Consider the following 25,418-nt stretch of genomic DNA (forward strand, 5'->3'; position numbering starts at 1 on the left):
ATGGAAACATCTCGTTATCAGTTTAATCGTTTCACTAGCGTATTCATCACAAATTCCAATTGCTACGCTACGCTGAATGGATCAATCTTTGAGCGCGCACATGACAATAAACCGATAACGTTCGTTCGATCGATTCTGTTCAGGTTTTCGTAGTGATCGCGTGACCCCATTAGTGCCACCTGTATCTAAACACCAGAAAATAAGTTATTATGTTATTTGCATGTACCGCCTTTCGTTCTTTAACGAGAAAATTTAGTAATCATGAACTCTCGAGTGGGGAGGACGATTTTACTATTTGCTGTAGTGATGATGAGTCGTTGCTCTGCAGATGCTCAAGTATCAAATTCATTTCTACACCATTAAATCGATTGATAAACTTCAACCCCTTTCAGGGCAACATCGGAGCAAGAATCCGCATTACCCGGATTATCTGTCTGGATCAACCGTATCCAATTGCCACTTTAGAACAATGTAAGTTAAAATCGTTCCGCAACAAACCATCGCAAATACACATTGTTCAGAGATACAACCGAACCGAAAGATTATTCATGAGCATTGGTCTGTTCGTAAAGACCATCAGCTATCGACCGTTGTTGTATGTATGTATGTATGTATGTATATGTGAAGCCACCATCAGTTCAAGGCATTACCAATGTATGCGGGTAGACTTACAGTAGATCCGAATTTAATTATCAGATAGCTTTCATATTATTACTGTTAAGAAGGCCAAAATGGGTTATTTGGACCCGGCGCCTTCCAGCAATAACATCCAGCCATATAATAAAGATTTTCGCTGTACCAGCTTAAACCCGCCTGATGGTTTGTTTGTTAGAAGGGCGCGTCTTACTCATTTCAGACCTTCAGGGAGAAACACGAAGTTTCTCCCATGTGACTCAGGTTGGCAATCCACTCCATCATCCAGTCATTCACTTGTAAGATACCCTGATGCACTCCCTGCCCCTCACCATTGTAATAAAATAATATAATATTTGTGACGAAGTACAATATAGTAAAATAATAAGACATAATATAATATCATTTAATATAATACAATACAACAAATCGTCATACAATATAACATAATAAAATATAACATAGAGCAATATAATATCACATAATATAACATATATACTACAATATATTATCCTATAGAAGGGTTCCGTCATCATCCATCATCTCCGTTCCGCTAGCCACTCATGTTCGAAAACTGACAATTATAGTAAAATCTGCTATCTCTTATCGATATGTTGACTATAGTGTTTGTCCGAAGAAAAGATGCCTACATTCCGTATCTCCTCGAAGTAATGACAGCAACATTATTATATAAGTAAAATCAAATAATATAACTCATTATAATATAATATAATATAATACAATATTACATAATATAATACAATACATATAGTATAACATAATACAATATAATACAATATAATATAATATAACATAATATAATATAACATAGTATAATATAATATAATATAATACAATATACCATACTATAGAAGGGTTTCCGTTATCATCCTTCATCTCCCTCCGCTAGTCAACTCATGCGCTAAAACTGACAATTATAGTGACATAAGCTATCTCTTATCAATATGTTGACTATAGTGGTTGGACGAACAAAGATGCCTACATTCCGTACCTCCGCGATGATATAACAGCAGCAGTATTATATAATTAAAATCAAATAATATAACTCATTATAATATAATAAAATATAATACTATATTATATACTATAATACAATACCTATAGTATAATATAATACAACATAACATAATATAATACAATACATATGGTATAACATAATACAATATAATATAATATAATACAATATACTATACTATAGCAGGGTTTACGTTATCATCCTTCATCTCCCTCCGCTAGACAACTCAAGTGCGAAAACTGACAATTGTGAAATATGCTACCTCTTGCTATTGTCAATTGAACAGAATATGAAAAAATGTTTAAGGAACGATCTCACCAGTATCCTGAATCCTGTATTTAACGTATTTTCAGTAATGTGTCTTGGTCGATCGCTTTACCACCTAAATTACGTGCGGTAGACACTAAATCATGCGGCCAAGATGACGCGCCAGTAGCAAAAACGTTGAACATTCGCGATTTCGATGATAGCCATCACTATAATGATCGTCCGAGTAAAACGCAGCAAATGAATTAGAGCGATCTTACGCGACGAGTGCTCCACACGAATCACTACAAATACATCGTCCGATTGATAAATCATACATGAAAATTAAAACCTTGCGACCGAACGTATTTTCAGCCATTTGTCGTGGAGAGCACACTAAAATGAAAAATCTGTTCTCTACAGCAACTTCTGCTACTTGTCGCAAGATGGCACATCACTTTTTAAAATGTTCAGGTACTCGTGTTAACTATTTCTATTTTGGTGGTGAAATACACGATAGCGACTTGCGTGTTGCAATAATGAAATGATATCAATATTACGAAATAAAATTTGGGATTCCGCACTTTTGATTTCAGGGCATTTTCAAATTTTCACATCACTGCATCATCAATAAAATGACTTCTTTAGCATATAAAACCATGCGAATCCGGGAGGCGGAAACGGAATACGAAAAGACCGACCGGTACAGCCCGAGCGAAACACAATTAACACTGAGAAAGCAGAAAATATGATCTTATGTGATGAGGGCTCTAAACCTGGTTCCTGTCGTTTTCTGCATGCGAAAACTCCACAGTCAGAACACACTAACACTTGCACTTTCATGAATCCGGGTGGCAGAAACCCAGCACACATAGCAGTCCGGATGGCGCAACCCGAGCGACATTCAACGAAAGAGCACAGAGCGAAAGAAAAACACGACCGTGCGCGATGGATGTTATACACGAACTGACATCAGCTATCGACCGTTGTTCCCGGCACAAAGTCTAGATTTATGTCAACTACTAAACAGTAAAGCTGATTTGAATCCCATTTCAAACTATACCATTTCTGCCCTGAGAAGATTTGCCCCACAACTGTTTCGACCATGTCCCATCGAGGGTATCTACGATACCGAAGGATTCGGATTACCAGAAAACTATACCCTTGCTTTGATTCCACCAGGAGAATTTTATACTGCAATAAGATTCTACGATGATAGGAATCAAACAGGAATTCATTTTAAAATTTTTGTATCGGTTCGTCAAACGGGTTTGATTGGGTAAATTTTAGATAGTTTAATGATTTCATGGGTTTTATAAAGCAAGGTAAATTTCAAGCAAATAAACATATTGATGTACTTATTTCTATTCTAGCGAATTGCTTACAGAAGTGTTGCTTTCTTGACTGCCTCATGCCATACCTAAGATTAATTTTATTCCTATGAAAAAAGCCGACCATTTGCACTACCATTGAACAAGATTTCCATCTGTAAATTGAGTTTTATTTTGACATTGACCGTTCGAAAGTTTTTTTACTCTTATTTTCCCGGGAAACCTCTTTAATTCTCCACTTTTTCTTTTTTTTTTCATATCGAAACAGTTACTCTATACGACGAATTATTGATGGATGCGTTGAAAAATGATAAACTATGAACAATGCAAGGCAAAATGAGTAGTGAAAATCATAAGGCAAATTTTATGATACATAAAAAAATCACCAAAATCACCCTTTCAAAAGATTAATATGAAAAATATACATCTATAATAATGTTTAGGACTCTGCAATATACATGACATCTATCACTATTATAGTTTTCATTCGAACAACTTATAAATTCCACAGTAGATGAGAGAAGTTATGTTTGTCATAGAAATTTCGCTAAATATTCCTAAAAATTTCGTATGAATTTCTTAAAGCTTTTCATTGGAATTCTAATTCAAGGGACTTCATAAGGCGATCTTATGAATCGCATACGATATACTTGTGGCTAAAAACCATACGATATCATTATGAAATTCCATTTACTTTTTGTCTGAGTGTAGGATAACGGAGGTAGTTTTGGTCCCACGTACATATTTCTAGATGTAATCAAAATGAAATACACCGTGTCTCAGAATTTCAACTGTCAAATTTTCATTAAAAGCTAAAATTTTTCACGAGATAGTTCACGGCCCTAATCATTTTTGCATATCAAAAGAGTTGTTACTTACAAACCAATTCGCACCGTCTCATTCTGCTACTAACGCAGAAGGCGACAGCACCCAGTAGACACCATCATGTCTTCATAGACACACAGGGAAGCATGAGGCAGGAACTTGTGAGCACTTCATTATCTCAACATTTTTTAAATTTTCAACTTTTAGAATATTCTAAGGCCGTAAAGACTGTTCCAGAAAGTATGGACGCAACCAAAAACCGCTGCCATTTCGCAATGGTTCAGAATCTGTCAATTTTTATGGCTGCGTCCTGTTGTTTACACTATTCTCCAACCACTTGTGCAGTTGTTCATTCATTTTCATTAGTTTGTTTTGAAATGCGTGGAAGAAATCTTCCAGATCGGAGCTCGAACATACGACAATTGGTTTGTAAGACTACCACCCTAGACATTCAACCGGCAACTCGGAACCTGATTTTCAGATATGTCTCATTAACAATAGAAATAAAATTGTTGAACATAATTAGTCATGTTCCTTGATGCTTAGAATCCTTTTGCGAGATAACTGCAGTCCAAGTAACTTAAAGATTGCGAATTCAGTTGTAGCCGTGACGTTGATTTTCGATATTAAAATAAATTGGTACGTGCAAAAAGAGATGTAATTCGTTATTCAATAAGTTCTAAAAAAGCATTTATGAGCCTTCTACTGTATTTTTATTCAAAATTCAAAGTAACAGCAAGAGATGGTTACATTTCTCCAGTTCGGAACAACTCTAGAACCTTCCTCTCGACGAACCTCATCAGCGCCCGCACCTCGGAAACGTGTTCGGAATCGGCACATTTGCATTTATCCACTTATGCATGGCTTTGTCCCTATACTTGCGGATGAACGACGGCAACACACGTTTTTTCAGGTATTCTTCGATGTAAACTTGAACATTGGATGTTTTCGTCGAGAATGTGACGAATGGTTTCGTTTTCAGGCCACAACCGCAAATCGTTAGCCAAATCATGGCTCTCTTCTCGAATTTGATGTAAAACTTTTGACCGGAAGGCTTACACATTTAAAATTAATCGTGTAAATTTACGTCGCTGTTGAGGCACATAAAAGGAGCGTCGAAATTTCCTTAAATTTGTAACTTAAAACATAAAAATGGTTCATATCATTAACTTCACAGTTAATTTATCTGAAGTTTACATCGAAACAGACACAAAATTGATTTTTACGTATTAGTGCCTTACGATCAAAAAAGAACCGGAATTTTCATTTTAAAATTCCCGAGCTTGTCCAATCGGTAAACTTTCATTCTCTCAACGTTGGCAACACTTTTATACACATTCTGTCAAATTTTGACGCATATCGTACGATTAGTTTTTGTTTGGCGTCTATACAAAGTAGTTGAAAAATTTTCGTGTGGCGATTTTTATGATGGATGAAAATTTAGAACAACGGCGAATAAAAGTTTACCGATTGGACAAGCGGGGGAATTTCAAAATAAAAATTCCGATTCTTTTTTGATCATAAGGTAGATGTAGTATTCTGTCATCTCCCAAGAAATTACGGAATGTTTAAGTTTATGTCAAGTGGAGGTTGCTTTTTTTCTAAAAGTACTGATTTCAATCGAGTTTGACGAATGTTTCGTCACCGATCAAAGTGTAGCCCTTGTGCTCCATCCAAACACGATCATACAAGGATCATGATGGATGATGGATGGTTACATCTCGGATCGAAAGACTAAGATTGGGTTCAACACACAACAACACCTTGCTGCGCAGCTAACGATGGCAAAAGTCCTTTGATTCCTTTCCGCACTCAGGGTTTCCTTGTAGCGCTCGATAAATCGCTGTTTTGATCATCTACAGCTCGAATCCGCTTGAATCACCCTTACTGCTGTCAAACCATTTGTTTTATGTCGTTTACGCTTGATAAGGAGTGTATCGAAAATAAGCTATCCACAAATTTTTCTTTCAAATTATGATAAAAAACGATATTTTATACAAACTAAAAATTGATCCTTTATTGTACGAGGTTAAACTTGAGCGTAAAGAAAACCGGATGAAATTTAAGTTATTTCTTCACGAATTTTCGAACTTTTGATCGAACGCTCTTCATCAAGTTCCGGACAAATGTTGCATCGCATTTTTGGACGCTTGAGTTAAAATTTTTTTGAATTCCTGCATGTTCCCAGCTGCCTTACCAGTCTTCTTGAAGACCCTCTTCACGATTGGCCAGTAACGTTCGATGGGTTGAAGCTGAGGGCAATTTGGTGGTTTTGGCATAGTGAGCCGACGCTAAATCCTGCCAAAACAGTGGAGGTGTTCTATGCTTCTTATATAAAGGCAGCAATCTCTCCTGGAGACACTCAGATCGATAGATTTCTGCATTTATAGTTCCGGTAGTGTAAAAAATGGTTGATTTCAAACCACAGGAACATATTGCTTGCCATACCAGTACCTTTCGACCGAGTTTCTCTACTTGACCTGTCCGCATCGCTCACATCCTCCCCAACAACAACAGTTAAGCATTGTGGACCTGAAAGGATTTTTGAGTCCTCCTTTACATAAGTCCCATCGTCCATCAAAACGCATGCATCCGGACACTGCAAAAGACGCGAATACGCAATTTCCGGGCCCTTGTTGTTGCTCGCTTCTTCTGTTCTACATTTTTTTCGAGATTTTCTGCTTCTTGTAGGTCTTCAGGTGATCTCGCCTCTTGATACGCTGGATCATTCGTACACTCGTTCCTGCTTTTTTGGCCAAATCACGTATTGACATTGATCTGTTCTTCATGACTTCATGACCACTTTCTGGTCCAGTTTCGGGTTGGAAGAACCGGGTTTTCTGCCACTTCCTGGTAGCTCATCCAAAGAATAGTGTTCCCCAAACTTATTAATGATGGTTTTAACAGTGGCATGATGAATTCCAAACCGCTTCGCCAGTTTTCGCATAGTAATACCCTTCTCACTTAGCCATGAGTCCAGAACCTTCATTTTCGCGTTCTTTCTAATACTCGACATTTTGAAAACGCAGAATTTCAACCGCATAAACAAGTAAACAAACGAAAGCTGACAGCCAAACGCACAGCATACTGGGATCTGAGCATAAAAAACCATCCCAAATACATGCGTACAACACTAATGTATGTGGATAGTTTATTTACGATACACTCCTTACCAAACCTAACCCAGTTTTCATCCTAACAGCTGTCAAACCATTTGTTTTAAGCTAGTTTCGAACCTAGTTTCAACGTTGTTGAGCTGAAAATCGAGTCAGTTTCGAACCTGGATTTTGTATCAGGTTTGTTCAAATCGCCGTTGCTAAGTGCGAAATAAACACAATTTCGTGAAAAGTCTGATTGATGGAACTACCCTGGGTCTTTTTCAGTTTTCTCAAGCGAAAACGACATAACAGGGAGCGAAAGGCTTACCAATTTTCTTTTACCCAACATTTATTGTTGCTCATTCTGTTTCGCTAAAGTATGACATACGTAATAAAATTTTGTTACTTTAACTTTATTTACAGTCTGGGCCTAACGCAGATAGTGGGCTTCAAGCTAAGCCAGCGTATTTCAATGGAATCGAAAAGTATCACCACTTTCAATTATCCTATGTTGTCAAATAATTCATGCTTCTGATATTTTTTTACAGATTTATTGTTGATTCGGATATTTTATTTCCAGTAATTGCAGAATGGTAAGTATTTTTTTAATAATTTTTTTTATTCTGGCGAATTTGCGTACAAGCTTTCCGTGGCCTTTTGAGTCATGTTTTTGTTAGATAAAATGATTGTTTTATTATTGGATCTCGTTATCACCATTTCTCAGTGCCGTACTGAGGGTGAGGCGAGTGAGACGACCGCGAAAACTGTTTAAATTAGATTATGTTTCAGATTACAATTATACTGCTATAAAAATTCGATGAGATGTCGTATTCATTTCAAAAAATAAAAAACTAAAAATGAAAAATTCACGTAGATTTTTAGAGGATAACAATTTTAGTTATTTTTACAATTTTTTTCTCTGCGCGTAAAATTTAATCAATGTACTAGTGCGTAGATATCTGTACTACTATTCAGATATGGCATTTCACCAGAGTGATACACGCTAGAGTCAGATTTTTGCCACACCGAGGATGAAAAAAACGAAGCAACGCACAAAGAGGAAAGCGCACTTCTTCTCAGTGTCGAATAGACAGCATTTGAGTGTGTGCTTGTGGTTAAAGCAGCTGGCGCGAGTGAAACACATTCTCTTCGCATGAATCACTCACACGCGCTCTCGTCTAAATACACCCAAGTGACCACTGGCGCGTGATGGTGAGCGAGCACTTCTGTGAACTTCAATTAATAGAGAGTAGATCTGGCCTTGCTATGAAAAATTTGGAAGGAAAACCGAAAATTTTACGATAAATTGTTTTATTTTGCTGATTTTGCGTGTCCACGCTTCATCTACGAAAACCATACAGCAGAGTGCTCACCGGCGTGTACACCTCTGTGAAAGTATCTGCATCCACCTCAGAGAATTTATTAGCTAATGCTCTAGCACTTTGGTGCGATTCAGTGGAAGAGGTAAAAGGAAATAAACAAACGCACTCATGATGCGTGTACACTTTACACAACAGTGGTGTATAAATGTGAAAGAGAAGAGCTCTCGTTGAAGTTGTCAGTGCGAGGGGAGAAATTTTTCTTGCTCTTCGTCACACAGAGGAGATAGACATCTCTGCTACTATTCACTGCATTGCACCGCTCATTTTACCATAGGAATACTCTTTGAATTCTATATAGAAATGCAAAATAAAAATACGAAAAAAAACGTGGTCAGGTTGCATCGATTCAAATAGATAACTTATATATTTGAGATAGTTGGTGGTCGAAACTTTAATAAATAACGAACAATATTTAATTTTCCATGTTTACCATAGCCGTCATTACTTTTCCTTCACAGAGAAGACAATTTGGTTTACATTAAATCTTTGCATTTCGCATGGAATGGGCGCGACTAGTTAAACTGAGTCTCTTCATACAATCGAAATTAGTATTTATTCGACTTGCATTCTGTGCGGTTCGTTTGTGCCGTGGAAAAGAATTCTTTGCTCATCAGATTTCTGTGTATTTTCATGCGCCGTTCGCCTTGCATGAGAGCAGACCCTGTCAGCTTGGAGCGAAATCAATCTTCAGTTCAGCAACGCCATCACACGACATATCATGTCAATTGTATGGGTGCGCAGCCCTGCTATTTTGGCGCACACGAATTTGACATTTCTCTCCCCTACTTATATGTATGAGATTCGATGCGGACTCATCTGAGGGCGACATGCTCGCAGAAAAGGATGTTGCCAATGATTTGTTCGAGAAATGTGAGAGCTGGATATCTGGTTAATATGATGTCTTTGATGAGAGGCAACGTTTCTTGCTGGAGTTCTGCTGTTTTTTCCCATTCGAGATGATGAACGACCTCGAGTGCTGGACGATTTTCATCAGGGGTAACATACATCCAAGTAGAATCGACTTGTCCGTACAAAAGAAAGCAGTCTTGGCATTACATTCCTTTCATGGAATTTGGCCGTTCTGTTTTGTTAAAATATACAATGCGAAGCAATATAAATGATTGCACAGCATTCGATTGTAAACATACAATTTGGCATTCAATGAAAGCTCTATACAATTATCGCCTGTGACGAAACTATGTAATGAAAGCTTTATAGTGGAAGCAGAGATGCCAGGTAAGAATTCCAAATATCTGCAGACGGGTCTGTAAATCTGAAAAAAAATCTGCAGTCAGCAAGTATGTCTTTCTGGCAGCAATTTCTTTATAAAGTATGACACGCAAAACTGACTTGGCGAGCAAAAAAAAAAAAAGCTCGCGGAAATTTCAAAAGTCTGTGAATATAGACGAAAGTCTGCGAGAATTTCAAAAGTCTGCGAAAGTCTGCGTCGAATTTCATAAGTCTGTAAAAGTCTGCACAACAAAAAATGTCTGCAGCACTATACCCCAAATCTGCAGATTTACAGACAAATCTGCAGACCTGGCATCTCTGAGTGGAAGCTTCAATCAGCTGTTTTTCAAAGAAGGACGTATCTTACAAAAGTAAACAAATCGAATTTCTCTCTCCTACCAATAAATGCTTCAAAATCCTACAATTTTGCCTAAAAATTCAGATTCTACAAAATCTCAATCTTAATAATACAAAGAACTATAAAGGGTGAAACTGTTATTCCATTTGTTTACGTAAGTTTCGCCGTGTTCCATGCCAACAAACAGGGCGATATTTCAATTGCCTGAAAGGAAGGGCGAATCTGTTTATTTTTGTTATTTTAAGTGGTTTCCGAACCTTTTACTATTGGAAATAGTACATAAGACGAGAAAATTGCCCGCAGATTTATCTTAGTCTCTGAAACCAGCCAATTTCACGAAATACGCGCAAGGGCGTATCTTTATAATTCACACAGGAAGTATAAAAGTAAACAAATCGAAAAAGGGCGAAACCCTTTTTATGTTGATTTATTAAGTTTTGCATGCCTTTTGAAGATAAACTAACAATTCATCGACTAATCAGAAATTGATCGGAGAGTATACAATAATTTCTAAATACGATTTGAAACCAAAGTCAAAACATTCATCGATGTTTTTTCGCATTTACTGTCAATGTTAGATTCGCCTTTCTTTGAAAAACAGCTGCAATGAGACATTCGCCTTTGGGTAGACTCACACGCTGCATGTAAACACATCAATATAGGGTATATATTAATGTCAAGAAGGACGGTGCACACACGCTTAAAAATAGTTACTCAAAAATGAGTAAGATCTCACTCATCTACAGAAAAAGTGAAATAACTCTAATTTAAAGTACCTCCGAAGTTACTCAAATTTGAGTTCTTCCACTGGAAACGATATTTTGATAAAATCTACTCATTCACTGAGTAATACTTCATTTATACATGTACCAAAAATAGAGTAACTATCACTCAAATTTTGAGTGAAATTTTATTCACATAAACCAAATTTGCAAAAAAAAAGCTACTTTTCTGAGTGTATTGTATTAAAATATTAAGTAATTGAACTCATTACTATATCAAGTGGTGCTCGCTTGGAGTAGTGTGTCAATCGCAAATTAACATACATGTCAGTTATGCTCAGACACCAATCATACACTTATTCCTCATAAAAGACATTTGAGCATATTCGTTTCCATTCTAAAGCACAACACGGAGTTTATCATTCCGGTTTTTGCAGACACAACACCGTTTGTGTGGAGCGACTCACCCTCGAAATACGCGATCTCACTAACAAAAAATACAACCTGTTGCTATAAATGGTTATTACAACTTTCAGACTGATCTTGCGAATAGTAACAAAAAAACGAGTTCTTGCGTTAAACTCAAATTTAGAGTAGGAGTTACTCAATATCATTGATGATAACAACTCAATTTTTGACGTTTCCATGTATCATTTGAAAATGAGTAACTAGTACTGAAACTCTGAGTAACCTTTTCTAAGCGTGCATTGTATCATCAGTAGGACAGTGTTGATATAACGCATGAAATGATCAATATATCGATAATGTACTTTGTTAGTATTCAGAGACTTGACGAATTGAATTCGAATAAAATTATCTTCAAACCTGTTACCAAAAGTGTTACTCATTTGGTAATTTTCAACATGTTTCAACAGACTTCGCAGCGGATTCTTAGCATTCAGAATCATTGCATAACACCAGATCTCGACGTTTTATGCAATTCTAAGACATTTGGCATCAAAAAAAAATTTCGATTTCGGAGTTCCAGAGTTCCAAGAAAATTGTTTTGACATTATGCATCTCGAATCGAGTTTTTCGAAACGATTATTTTTTTTACGAAACGCTTTCGACCACTTGATCAAGATCCTAACAAGGTGGTACTAGATTTCGACTGGCGCGATCGATGAAACTAGATATTTTTGATTACATTTATTCACTTCAAGTACTGAAAAGAAGAAAAATATTTGCAATACGATTTTTTCCGGAATAATTTGATCATATTTCAGTAATTGAAATCAATTGAGACGCCGATGCTTGTACACAATCTAAAAAAAAACTTTTGAAATTATTGTTGCATTGTTACAAGTCAAATACAATACTTCATCCATGTGTAGTTTTAATCAAAGGCCTTAAGGTTCTGCATCTTTCATTGTAGTATGCCAGGATCCAACCATTCATTGTAATATTTATATCTTCTATTGAAGAGTCAAATTTACGTGCCTATCATGAGATTGCGAGATTATGATGTTTTTGGCATATTCCATATACTTTGAAGGTGTTTAGAAAAAATTGTCAGATTACTTGAGTTTAAACGATTACTAACTTTGAAACCTAACAAATGAAAAACATTATTCACGTATTTTCATCAAGCCTGTTATTGAAAACTGCCTAATATATTTGAAAATTTCGGATTAAATTTTATATTGTTTGTACACATACAAATTTTATTGGAAAAATAAAAGCTATCATCTTTTAATCTGCATCGAAGTAATGACCGGAAAATGCAGGAATGTTTCGCAATAATCGAAAGAGAAAGTAAACAAAGAGAATCTCTCATTGTAACATACGTCGTTTTGAACATTTTATACAGAATTCTTACAATTAGGCATTCGATGCCGTAATCTTCGAACCTTCGGATTCCCTATGCTAAAACAAATTATGGATATAACGAGCTCATTGCTAGCATATGCCGCATATTCAATAACTGTTTCAATAGTTACGACTTCCATTTATCGCGAAATGTTATCATAAAATCGTGCCTCAGGTTTAATGCTTAAGTAGCTTTATTTTCTATATAACTAGATTTAAAGGAAAATGTATCATTTGGATGATTATATTCTGTTGATGCAAATGATGAGGATGTTTGTCATAACCTAACTTTAGTGGGCTTTTCCCTATTCCAAATAAATGAATAAACTGAAAGTCACCATTGTACCAATATTTCTTTATTTGGGAGCAGGGAAAAGCCCGATGGAGATGAAATTTGGCAATCTCTCTCTCCAGCAGGCATAAAACCTCCTCATCAGTATCAACAGATTACAGTGATCCAACAGATACATTTGGACTTAACACTAACATTTAGAACTAACCATCAAAACTAACAATTGAAACTAAATCTATAACCCTATAACTAGTTGATGACACCAAGCATTACATGGCAGTAATAGTGCTCTTTCTTAAGAGGTGAGAGAGAAGAATAAGTGGGTAGGCGAATGGAGTACTCCCAGGTGGTAAAGGACGTCGTGGATTAACGACGCTAAAACAATAAAAACCATATTTACGCTTAGGTGGGAGAGGGCCGGTATGAAAGTTGTTACACAATTCTTTATATGGGGTTTCAAAACTTGTGAATAATTACGACACGGGGGGCGGGAGAGGAGAGTTCAATTTAGCGTGACGTAATTTATGTATAACGCCTATGACAATAATACCTTTCGTTTAAATCAGGGGTTCCCAAACTATTTTGGGCCATGGACCCCTTTACTAAAATTAACTTAGGCCTCAGACCCCCATCAACAATTTTTTTTGAAAATTCAATTTCTTGCTTTTTAAATATTGATGTAAAATACTTACCAATTTCTGCGGTTGGTCAAACTAACATAACTTTTTAGCGTAAATATTTCAAATAACAACTTATATTAAACAATAGGAGGTCGATTTGTAGACCTCGTAGACCCCCATAGTCAGTTTTCGTTTACGTCGACCCCCGCCAAAAGGATATCGACCCCAAGGGGTCTATATCGACCACTTTGGGAACCTCTGGTTTAAATCTAAGTTTACGAAAATCGGCTGGCTCAGCAATCTCTGAGAAATCGTAGTGATCGTAGTTTCGTTTCAGAATATTGGACCACTTCCAGAACCAGAAACTGGAGACCGGTACAGTCAAAGTAGGTCCGATTGGCCATAAACTAACGAAGTCTACACAATGGAATAGTATTTAGCAAAGTTCCGAAGAGTTATGATGATATTTGCTTTGTCACTTCAAATGATGGTATGAAATTTTTAACATTCATCACCTTCTCATGCCTGGTCAGTTCGACTGCTAATGAAATAATGAGAAACTGAAAAACTACGGTGACAGAAGTTTCGTATAGATCGACGTCAAATAATGACAGATAAGACTAGACCCCATCAATGTCATGCAATATAAAGATCGTCACGATGAAGTAATTTTACTAAATGACAATGTAAGACAAAATATTTCGAAAATCGTAAAAACTTGTTTGAAAACGTTGAAAAAGAAATTTCTACCCCATCCGTCATATTGTCGATTATTGCTCTATCCGATTACCATTCATTCCGATCCATAGTGCATGGCTTATTAGAGCAGCGCTTTAAGAACTACGAAATGACCGAGGATTGGTACGATGCAATCATCGAATCTAAAGATAAATATTTTGTTCAACGCGGTATCCGAGCATTACCAGAAAGATGGTGAGATTAGCGAATAACGATGGACAACACTTGGAATAATGAATAACTTTTAACATCCTATTGCGATTCATTGGGAACTCAGATAGAGTTCGGTCTGGCGGTTCAAATTGAACTATTAAGTTTGCACTAAACACGTTTGCACGTAAAAATAGTAAAATCGGTTGAGCACGAAATCGGCTTTTTGTAAGACCCCTAAAGGGCCAGAATTCACCCGATTTACGGCAAACAAACCATTTGCGCTGCGAAAATCATTGGGAATTTGATTATCACAGTTCCCCGATGAAGCATGAAAAAACCCTTGTAGTGTAACAAAGCCAAAAAAATTTATTCGTTTATAGTAATTAAATTTGAGCCTACAATTTTATATGCGCACATTATCCGAACTAATCAACTACATTTAACACAGTTGTAGGGGAGATCAGTAGTGCCAAATTATCTCTAATTGTATCACCAATATTCAGTACGCGTCATCGCAACTTCAATCACTATTCCGTTCAATTTCCGTCGTCCGAATCGCTTTGTGCATGACCTTTCGGTGGTGGTAATGCCTCATAGGCTTGCTTCAGTCGCTCGACCAGATACGTGCGCAGTTCTTTCGGGTGTATCTTCAGCTTGTGAAGTGTATCAAATCTGAGAGTAACCACCTTGAGTCCCATTCGCCGCAGGTGTCGGATTCTCATCGCTTGTGGTCCAATTAAATGTTCTCCCGTATTGTTAAAATATTCCGGTAGGTGAATTAATACTGCTACGTTGATGTTGCGTTCTTTTATAGGATTCAGCGAATAATAGTTCCCCATACCAGCGGGATGAAACAGAACATCAATTAAGTGGAGTTCGTTCACCGGAAGATGCTGTAGGACAGTAAATTTAGTGACACATTCTGGTCCACCTGCCAAATCTTCCAGCTCAGGTAAAATGTAGTTCACGATTCGTTTAATGCGGCCATCATGAAACACTGCTTTGGCGGAATGATCCCGGGGCAACAGAGGTCCATCATAGTCAGGACATTCCAGGGTTAAACTTGTATCAAAAATTTTCAGGATACTACGGACACGATCCAAACGTTCGGGGCGGGTACGGGCGTGCAATACATCAAGGAAATAGGGATTAAAGATGCGATTGACTAGGTGTAGTGGATACCGCTCCAGACTAACGTAGCAAAACATTATATCGATGATCTCCATTGGATGAATTTTGCTAAAATTCAAATCCAAATACATGTCCATTGTTTCCCAGAATTTAGTACTATTCACCGGATGGTAGTCTAGGCAGCCGAATGGACAGATAATTGATTGAAGATAACCTGGGTCCAAGTTCTGAAAATTGGCAATGAAAAATTCACTGCAACCGTTCAGAATGTGAGGGTTTCTAAGGCGAAAAATCTAAGAAGCAATAAAGTTTTAACGTTAGTACAAGTAAATAGAAAATTTGACCGGTAAACGTACCTTACAATGTTTTAGCACCGTCACGATTAGGCTTTGCGATGTGATCTTAATACCTTTTGCTTTTACATACCGCTCGATTGCGCGTTCAATTTGATTATCGGAATAGCCGAGGTTGGTGAAAGATTCCAACACCGATTCCAATTGATTTTCGCTAACGGCATGAATATTTGTATTCAACCATCGAGCTAACGTTTGTGTTATTCTGAACGAAGACATCTTACAGCTTTCCATCGATTGAAGAACATCAATTGTGCTACTGGCCGTCATTTGCCACCAAACAGAAGGTATTCTTCGCTCCAGAACATTCAGAACCGCCCTTCTACTAATTTTCAAATACGGCAATATGGAAAACACCTTGTGAATATTTTTATCGTTTATCTGCTTTTCCTGGTCAGCTAGTCCATTCCAAAATTTTTCCACCATATCATACCGGCGACATTCAGTCAAGCTTTCGATTGCCTCGCAGCATTGTTCAACAGTGAGCTTGTTTTCCGAGCATCGGTATACCAATTCATTTCCAAGCATATCTATCGTCTTGGCCAGTTCCAGATAGTTTCTCAAACCGTCTAAACTGTCCAAAACCGTCTGATTATCACCGCGAAAAATAATGCAGTTTACGATTCTGTCAAAATCCGGTTTACCATCTAAATTTTTCAGTTCCAACAAACCTTCAATTTTCAAAATCTTTTCCAGTGCCCACACAGCCATCTTCACTGTCATTTTGTCCTCACCCAGCACTTTCATAACCGAACATACTCCCTTTGCGGTGTGGCATGCATCGATCGCAGTGAAAGTCTCATTAATTTCGGCATCATCTTTGCTTGGACTCTTATTTGCTGGAGTCGTATTTGCTCGAGTATCATCGTGTGAATTTTCGAGTATTTTGTTGGAAATAAATGACACAAATTCATCCTCCGCTACCTTACGAACTACGACAGGCAGCTCCTGTATATCGCAACCCTGTTGTACTAGAATCGTAGTGTTCCGAACGAATCCTTTCCCGGCACCACTTTCTCCGTTGCTCGACGAATCGCTGGAGAATAGACAAGCCCTAGCGAATGTGGGTATATAATTTTGCAATCCGTATCCGTTCCGATAGTACCATAGCGGGTTAAGCATACTATAGCGGGACATTTTGTCGTGTTTAGTGTGATTATATGATATTCGTGTTCTATGACGGTTTTGTATTCGTTTTAGAACATTTTAACTTTGAGAACGGCACTTCTAACGAAACAATTTTGCAACTCTAAACAAACTACACGCCCTTTACATAATCAGCTGATTCTGTAAGTATAGAAAACCAAAACCAAAACATGCAAAGATACGAACATCACATGAACTGACAGTGACGATCAGTGTTGTCAGCTTGGTAGCACCATGACAAACAGGGTCACACTAGAGCAGAGATGCCATTTATACAGATTTATCTGTATTATACAGATTTTTACATGCGCATACAGATTTAATACAGAGTACAAATTTCTTACAGATTTCTTAAATTTAATACAGATTTATACAGATTTCACCAAAAGTATTATGGAAAAAATTAAACTATCTATTAGTATTTGAGCTATCTATTAGTATTTGATTGCAATGACGAGATAAACGTTTAGGAATCAACGTACAAATCACTTTTTAAAATATATATTTTTTGTGCAGATATTTAATGAAGAACACTGAAATCCATTTATATTAAAATTTGTAACTAAATTGATCTTAAAAGTTAGTTAGTCATGAAACATCTTTGCCAGACTGACAGTTGTATTTCCTGACTCGACGTTGCATATTGGGTTTTGGAAATCCATCTCAACATATGAAGTGAACATTTTCAAATTAGACAAGTATATGGCACCATAATTCAATTGTTGTTGATAGGAAAAAACTATAAAATTTCGTCGATGAATATAATATAAGATATGAAATTTAATCTACCACTCTATAGCCATAATCTATTGGAATAACAGCTTTTAACATAATTGTATTGTAGAAATTTCATTTTATTAGCGAATACAGATAAATACAGATATTTTATACGAATCAATACAGATTTTCTATGAAAATATCTGGCATCTCTGCACTAGAGTGACTATAATCAGAGTGACGACAGTTGTTCGTTTGGAATGACAGCTACCAGCAGAGATGCCATTTATACAGATTTATCTGTATTATACAGATTTTTACACCCTCAGATCTAATACAGATTACAGATTTTATACAGATTCCCTAAATTTAATACAGATTTATACAAATTTCACAAAAAGTTATAAAGAAAAATTAAACTGCTTTTGTCTGAGCTATCTTTTAGCATTTGATTGCAGTGACGAGATGAAAGTTTATTATTCAACGGACAAATCAGAAATTGAAGTAAAAATTTGTGTGCAGATATTTGATGATCCACATAGAAAAAAACATTTAGACAGAGTGAGCACGAGAAAGCATAGCCAAAGCGAGTAATGCACTTACAGTAAATTGAAAGGACCTTGTCAGAGGTAAAGCTGAGCAGATTTATCGCTTGCACTCTAACATGTCCCCTTTTGCTTGCTGAATTAGCTGGGCTCTTTGGCTTGCTGATATTAGCAGACCAACAGAGGGAAGCATACCCCTCTTTTGGTATGCTAATGTCATCCACCAGCTCGGTTCAGCTTCTTGCGTTTATTGCGTTTGTTTGCATATTAAGTCAACTTTTAAATCTAGAAAAGTATATGGAATTGAAATTTAATTGTGGTTGAAAAAACATTCATATTAAGTTTCGTCTTTACATATTTTCGTGAATTACGAAGATATGAAAAATAAATGCTCAATGAAACTCTCATTCTTTAACCTTTAATCTGTTGAGAAATTTCATTTTATTAGTGAATACAGATAAATACAGATTTTTTATACAGGGTGATACAGATTTTCTCTGAAAATATCTGGCATCTCTGGCTACCAGTTCCAATCGAGCAAACGACCTGTCAATTCAATGTAAAGCTAATGGAATGTTTTGAATTGTTGCCAACATTACGGTTGAGAAGTCGCCACTCTGGTTAGAGGCACTCTAGGTGACACAAATGTTGACGCTGCTTTCACTTAAGCCACTTTTGATTGTTTTGGTAATATTTTCGCCAAATTGAAACTGATGGTCTCCCAGTTAATGGATTTAGAAATTCGAGTTCTAATTAATTATGCCAAATTGCAAATGGATTTCGGCTCAGGTGCGACAGCCGATTTGGTCGAATTTGCTTTAACCAGATGATCCCAAACCCGAACGGCACCCGTCGAGTACAAATGCCCAAACCAGATAAACCCGACCATCTCCAATCTGTACATTAGGGTGGGACAAGGTTGTATGGAAAAAAGATGAAAAGGTTTATTTTTTCGCTCCACTAAACTTTCCGTATTCCTTTTGTGTCCCATAAGAACTATGCAAAGCTTGATCCAAAAAATCTTGATTTTTTTCCAGAATCGTTCAATAAAATAAATTCATATTTTTTGCATGATAAAAAGCATCATTCGAACAACATTTTGTAATTTTTTCATGGAATAATATTGAGAAATAAGTCGGTGAAGAGATATTTTTGAGGACACTTCTTAAAAATCATGATTTGCGGTGTCCACTGTATCTCAGCGCAGACTAATAAGAACTGAACAAATGAACGCAGCAGAGTGAGAGAAGAAGTTTTTCTAGACCCCAACGTTTCTGTTTGATTTTTTTTTAATTTTTGGTGGTAGTTTAAATTGAAAACTACGATTTTTCACGAAAAAATTCACCATTTTGTAGCTGTTAAACCTGCCCAAAGTAACAAACCTCGAAAAGGAAAAAGTTGGGGTCTGGTTTTTTATATGTAGAAAATGTGTGCAAAATTTTAATTGGTGCAATAGTTTTTGAATGACGATGGACACGGACTTTCAAAACCTGCTTTCGAGAAAAATGCGTTTAAAGTTTTTTGTCTATAAAATCAATGGAAACAATTAATTACTCCAGGGAGCCCGTAGGGTCTAAAATTTTCAAAAAATCATATATTTTCTTTTATAATTTATTATAATGAAACATTTCAAGAATGTTTTGCCAAGTTCTGAAGTCAATCGAAGTAGAAATCTTAGGCCTGTGCGACGAGCTCTTGCTTTTTCGTAGAATGAGATAGCCATAGATAAAGGTCCATAACTTCCAGAGTTTCTTTCCAATAGGCTTGAAAATTTCACAGAATATTCTTGAAATGTTTTACTATAGGACAATATAAAGAAAATAACAAAGGATTTTTTAAAAGTGTTAGACCCTACCCGCCCCTTAAGGTAATCCGACACAAAGTCAAAACAATGGCTTAATTTATCTAGCGCCATTGCACCACCAGTTATCGTAATATGATTTGTTTTTTTTTTTATTATGCTATAATGGTATCTGATTTTTTTTATATCTTCACGATAGTTACTCAACTTAGTATGAAGGTTCTTTTTAAGTGACAAGTCATGTGCCAAAACTTACTGTAAAGACACAGAATATATGGATTCCAAACCTGGATTTTAGACTTCTGAACCAAAATTTCATTCCTGAATTCAGTTTGAGAATTTAAATCCCAATTTCAGTTTCAGAATTCAGAATACACTAAGGTCTCTTTTTGCACGGGGGTTACGTGCCGTGCTAAAAAAAACCGTGTTAAAAAAAACCGTGTTAATTGCGGAAACCGTGTTAAAAAAAACCGTGTTAATTGCGAAAACCGTGTAAAAAAAATCTTGTGAAAATCGCATTAATTTTAGAAAACATTCAACAAGTGTATTAATTCCGAAAACAATCGATTGGTACGTGTAGCATCTTCGATGTGCTGTACCTCATCGTGTGCGCCAACGCATTAACAGCGAAGCAACAATTGTCATACTCGTGATACACTCTATTATCAACGAGACAATCCACAAAACGCTTTTATTTTCAATTTTTGTGTCACGCTAATTGTCCTCACGGATCCGCATCGATCTACGCAAATAACATGAATTCACGCATGACAAACTAAATAAAATCGTAACAATAACCTTTTATATCACCCTTCATTTACATTTGTAAGGACTAAGTCAAAAGGACTCTGTTCCAAATCCTGTATAAAAACCGCTGTAGTTTGAATTTCAAGTATCATTCTTAATCCAAAACCGAAGAGAATTGTTTCTGCTGTGTACCAGTCATACCTGCCTCCGCGAAAGTTTTAGTTAAAAATTGTGAAAGTGTGCGGTTTCTGATTCGCCGGATCGGTACGTTCATATTTTTCGATACTATTAATCGTTCCTGCTTGATTTCGTTCTCAATTAATTAGCGAGGTAGGTTACATGTGGTTGAATATTTCGAAGAAGTACAATATAATGGAAATCGTGTGCTTTATACATTTAATTTTTATATATTTCTACCGTGTAATTTTGATTACAGAATCATACAATGGCATCGAATTCTGATAAAATGATTCCCAGACCCAGAAAGTCGATCACTCTTCAAAACAAAATAATTGTTTTAGACCGGCTCGCAAATGGTGAAACGGCTGCATCCATTGGCAGATCTCTGTCATTGAATGAGGCAACTATCCGAACCATTAAGCGAAATGAATCTCGTATCAGACAGGCAGTCTCGAATGGCACGGATTCCTCGTCTAAACGAGCAGCCTATACCCGAAACGTTGCTGTTGATAAAATGGAATAAGCATTACTTGTGTGGATCGAAGACAATGCACAAAAAAGAATTCCAATTAACGCGGATATAATTAGACAAAAGGCATTACGTCTTTACCATCTTTTGGAGAATGAGGAAGCATCAAGCAGTAAACATAATGGTTTTAAAATCTCTTTCACTACTATTTATTACAATATGAAACACAAAATTTTTTGACAGGTAAACGTACTGAATTTAAAGCAAGCAAGGGTTGGTTCTACAAATTCATTCGGAAGAACAACGTTCGAAATGTGCAAGTCAAAGGCGAGTGCGCATCGGCGGATACTGTTGCAGCTCGGGAATACCCAGCAAAACTGTTGACAATTATTAAACAAGGAGCATATCACCCAGACCAGGTGTTCAACGCGGACGAAACAGGTCTGTTCTGGAAAAAAATGCCGAACAGAACATATCTAGCTGCTGCTGAACGTCAAGCGCCAGGATTCAAAGCTGCAAAAGACCGAGTCACACTGCTGTTTTGTTCGAACGCATCTGGCGATAAAATATTGAAACCGCTACTGCTTCATCGGGCAATGAGACCCAGATCGATGAAAGGAGAAGATTTCGATACGCTGCCTGTGCACTGGAGAAGTAATCCTAAAGCTTGGGTTACTAAACCAATATTTGAAGAGTGGTTTAAAGAACTTTTTATTCCGGAGGTTCAGAAATACCTGGAAAACAAAGGAATGAAGTTCAAAGTTCTCTTGATAATAGACAACGCTCCAGGACATACCGCACCTCAACATTCACAAGTACAAATAGTTTTTCTGCCACCCAACACTACATCATTGATTCAACCATTAGATCAAGGCATTATTTCAACCTTTAAAAAACTATATATTAAACAAACGTTTAATTACATATTGGAACAGTTGGACAAAGACCAATCTATGATGGTAATTACAGCATGGAAAACGTTTTCGATGCGGGAATGCGTGCGTTTCATTGGTACAGCGTTAAAAGCTATGAAAAACTCTACACTAAATAATTGTTGGAAATCATTATGGCCAGAATGTGTTGAACATGATGGAAAAACGTTATTTGATGATCGAGAAATTATTTTACTAGCGCATGCAGTAGGAGGTACAGGTTTTGATAATTTTACCTCCTCGGATATTAATGAATTGCTGGAAGACACTGTTATATCCGATGAGGATCTGTGTACCGATGTAATAGACGACGTTGAAGAAGAAGAAGAAGAAATTGGACAAATGAATGCCGATCAAATTAGAAAAGGTATTGCTATAATTATTTTGATTATTGTCTCTTATATAATCCCTTTTTACCAGGTATTGCAATGTGCAATGCAGCAGCTGCTCACTTTATCAATGTGGATCATAATACTGCAAGAGCTATATCATTTAGAAGTGACATGAAATATTGTATTGCTAGATATGAAGAGGAGTTGAAAAACCTCGAAAAATCAACAGTTACAGAGACTTCCTCTCTACGAGATTCTCGGTCAAACGATGACGAAGTTGAAAATTTAACATGTACTATTCCAGGGCGAAGGCGTCGTGTTATTTACGACAGCGATTAAATATTAATATTATACATATTAAACTACATACAGAATTTGATACAGAATTATTCAATAAATGATTTTTTTGCAAAATGATTTTGATTTAAATAAGTGTTTTTATTAGCTCTAATTATAGTTTTATTGTTTCGATCTGATATATTACCACTTTTATATAGTCGATCCAAGAAAAATTCGTTTTTTTGAAATAGAGTAATTTCTAACTTCTTCTCTAAGACCGTGTTAATTGCGAAAACCGTGTAAAAGAAAACCGCGTTGATTCCGAAAACCGTGTAAAAAAAGCCGTGTATAAAAAAAACCGTGGGAAAAAACCGTGCAAAAAGAGACCTTAGTGTATTCATGTTGGAACTAAATTCGAAACAGGTCCGAGCTAAATTTTGGAACTAAATTCTGTTCCTTTATTAAGGGTCGGAATTGAAGTTTCGAATTGAGTTCTAGAACTAACCTGGATTCTGAAAATGAGTTTAATTCAGTAATTCGAAAGCTAAATTCATGACTTAAATTCTTTATCTGTATTCCGAACCTGAATTTTGCAACTGAATTCTGAGCCTGTTCCAGATTTCAGTCGCACTAAACATTTCTTTCCAAACTTGACTTTTTCCGGTTTCCAAAAGATCCGCTAAAACGTCAACAATGGATTCGGTTATGCGTTCAACATGAGATATCTCGTGTTTTGTCATCAAAGCTCAAATAATTGTTTTTAAGTGTAATATATAATAAAAATGCATTCACCAAAACATCTTTCATGTTTATTTCAAATCAAAAACCGAGCCTAAAAATTTAAATTTAATAAATATTTTTTTCTTAGCATAAAGTTTTTAAAAAATCTGTAGATATGGCTACACTGTAGCCGATACGTTGGTATTTATTCCACCGGGCGAAAATGACGAGAAAGATAATTCGGAAGGAAGAATAAGAAGCCAGTTGTCAGGTCTTGTCTTATAGGTTTCACCAGGTTTCAACACCTCGAGTCTGAAGTCGTTAAGGGGCGGGTAAGGTATAACACTTTTGAAAAATCATTTATTATTTTCTTTCTATTTTCTGATAGTGAAACATTTCAAGAATATTCTGTGAAATTTTGAAGCCTATCGGAACAAAACTCAGCAAGTTATGGGCTTTTATCTTTGCCGATCTCATACTACGAAAAAATAAGAACTGCGCACACAGGTCCAAGATTTCTGCTTCGATTGACTTAAAAACTTGACAAAACATTCTCGAAATGTTTCATTATAACAAAATACAAAAGAAAAAATATGGCTTTTTGAGAATGTTAGCACAGACTAACAGACAGGACACTCAAATCTGATTCTTCAATCATTTTAACGGTCATTTCGAATATTCCTTTATTTGGGACAGTACTCACATGTGTCATGATGGCGCCACGTTACCCTATCAAAAACATCCTGTCTGTCATCTATACTGTGTTTATTTTTTCATTCACCAACAGAGTTGCCATTCATGCAGAATTACCTGTAATGTATTGATTTGTATACGTCCATGCGAATTTCATGCAGGATACAGATTTAATACATATTGCCAAAACTATATACAGAATTATGCCTACTTCTCATCATTCAACGCAATACAAAATCGAACCCGTTTTGTTACAATATTTACTTACTTCTGGTCTGCCGTCGCTTAATTTCGGGTGAAAACTACCAACACAATAAAAAATAGTCTAGATGAACAACGTTGAGTCAAATAACTGGTTACCTTCCAACATCGCGAAAAAGTTAAATATATTATCAACGTAATCCAATAATTTATTGTGACGATTCATTATCAAAAATTTTGATGAAATCAGGCATCCCTGCAAGCAGCTGATCGGTGTTGACAAACGAGGGAAAACCAACTAGTAAAAAAACTCTTACGTAACACAAGAGGTGTACCGATAGTAAATAGTTCGCGCAGTACAATATAGGTGGAACTAGTGCATCACGAAAAGTTATTTTTATAAGAATTTACTCATACTGTCATGTCCCCTGAGTAATAAATTGTTTCCCTTGAGTAATAAATTGTTTCCTTCGATTTTATAGACAATAAACTTTAAACGCGTTTTACTCGAAAGCAGGTTTGAAATTCCGTGTCCATCGTCATTCAAAAACTACTGCACCAATTTTTTTTGCCAAATTTTGCACACACTTTCTACATATAGCAGCCCTTACACGTGACAATATTATTGTCAATCCAAAGTATTGTCAATACCGTCAATCCAATTGGCTTGGTAACTTGAGTCCGTGTTTTTCGAAAAAA

The 25,418-nt window shown here is 36.3% G+C and overlaps 2 protein-coding genes across 4 annotated transcripts in view; one reads left to right on the forward strand and one right to left on the reverse strand.

The window, feature by feature from the left end:
- Positions 1–25,418, forward strand: part of LOC131437754 (xaa-Pro dipeptidase) — a 286,503-nt gene that overhangs the window by 255,309 nt on the left and 5,776 nt on the right. For all 3 annotated transcript variants that reach the window (XM_058607311.1, XM_058607310.1, XM_058607312.1), the window contains 2 exons: positions 7,593–7,654; positions 7,718–7,762. In XM_058607311.1, coding sequence (XP_058463294.1) covers positions 7,593–7,654; positions 7,718–7,762 — 107 coding nt within the window. The remainder of the gene's footprint in view (positions 1–7,592; positions 7,655–7,717; positions 7,763–25,418) is intronic.
- On the reverse strand, positions 14,814–17,288 carry LOC131437753 (FAST kinase domain-containing protein 3, mitochondrial-like). The gene is made up of 2 exons (XM_058607309.1): positions 15,961–17,288; positions 14,814–15,897 (listed from the first exon to the last, which is right to left on the reverse strand). Exons 1-2 carry the CDS (start codon positions 17,092–17,094, stop codon positions 15,010–15,012), a joined length of 2,022 nt encoding a protein of 673 aa, XP_058463292.1. The 5' UTR covers positions 17,095–17,288; the 3' UTR covers positions 14,814–15,009.

Source organism: Malaya genurostris, chromosome 3, assembly GCF_030247185.1.
Source record: "Malaya genurostris strain Urasoe2022 chromosome 3, Malgen_1.1, whole genome shotgun sequence".
Lineage (NCBI taxonomy): Eukaryota > Metazoa > Arthropoda > Insecta > Diptera > Culicidae > Malaya > Malaya genurostris.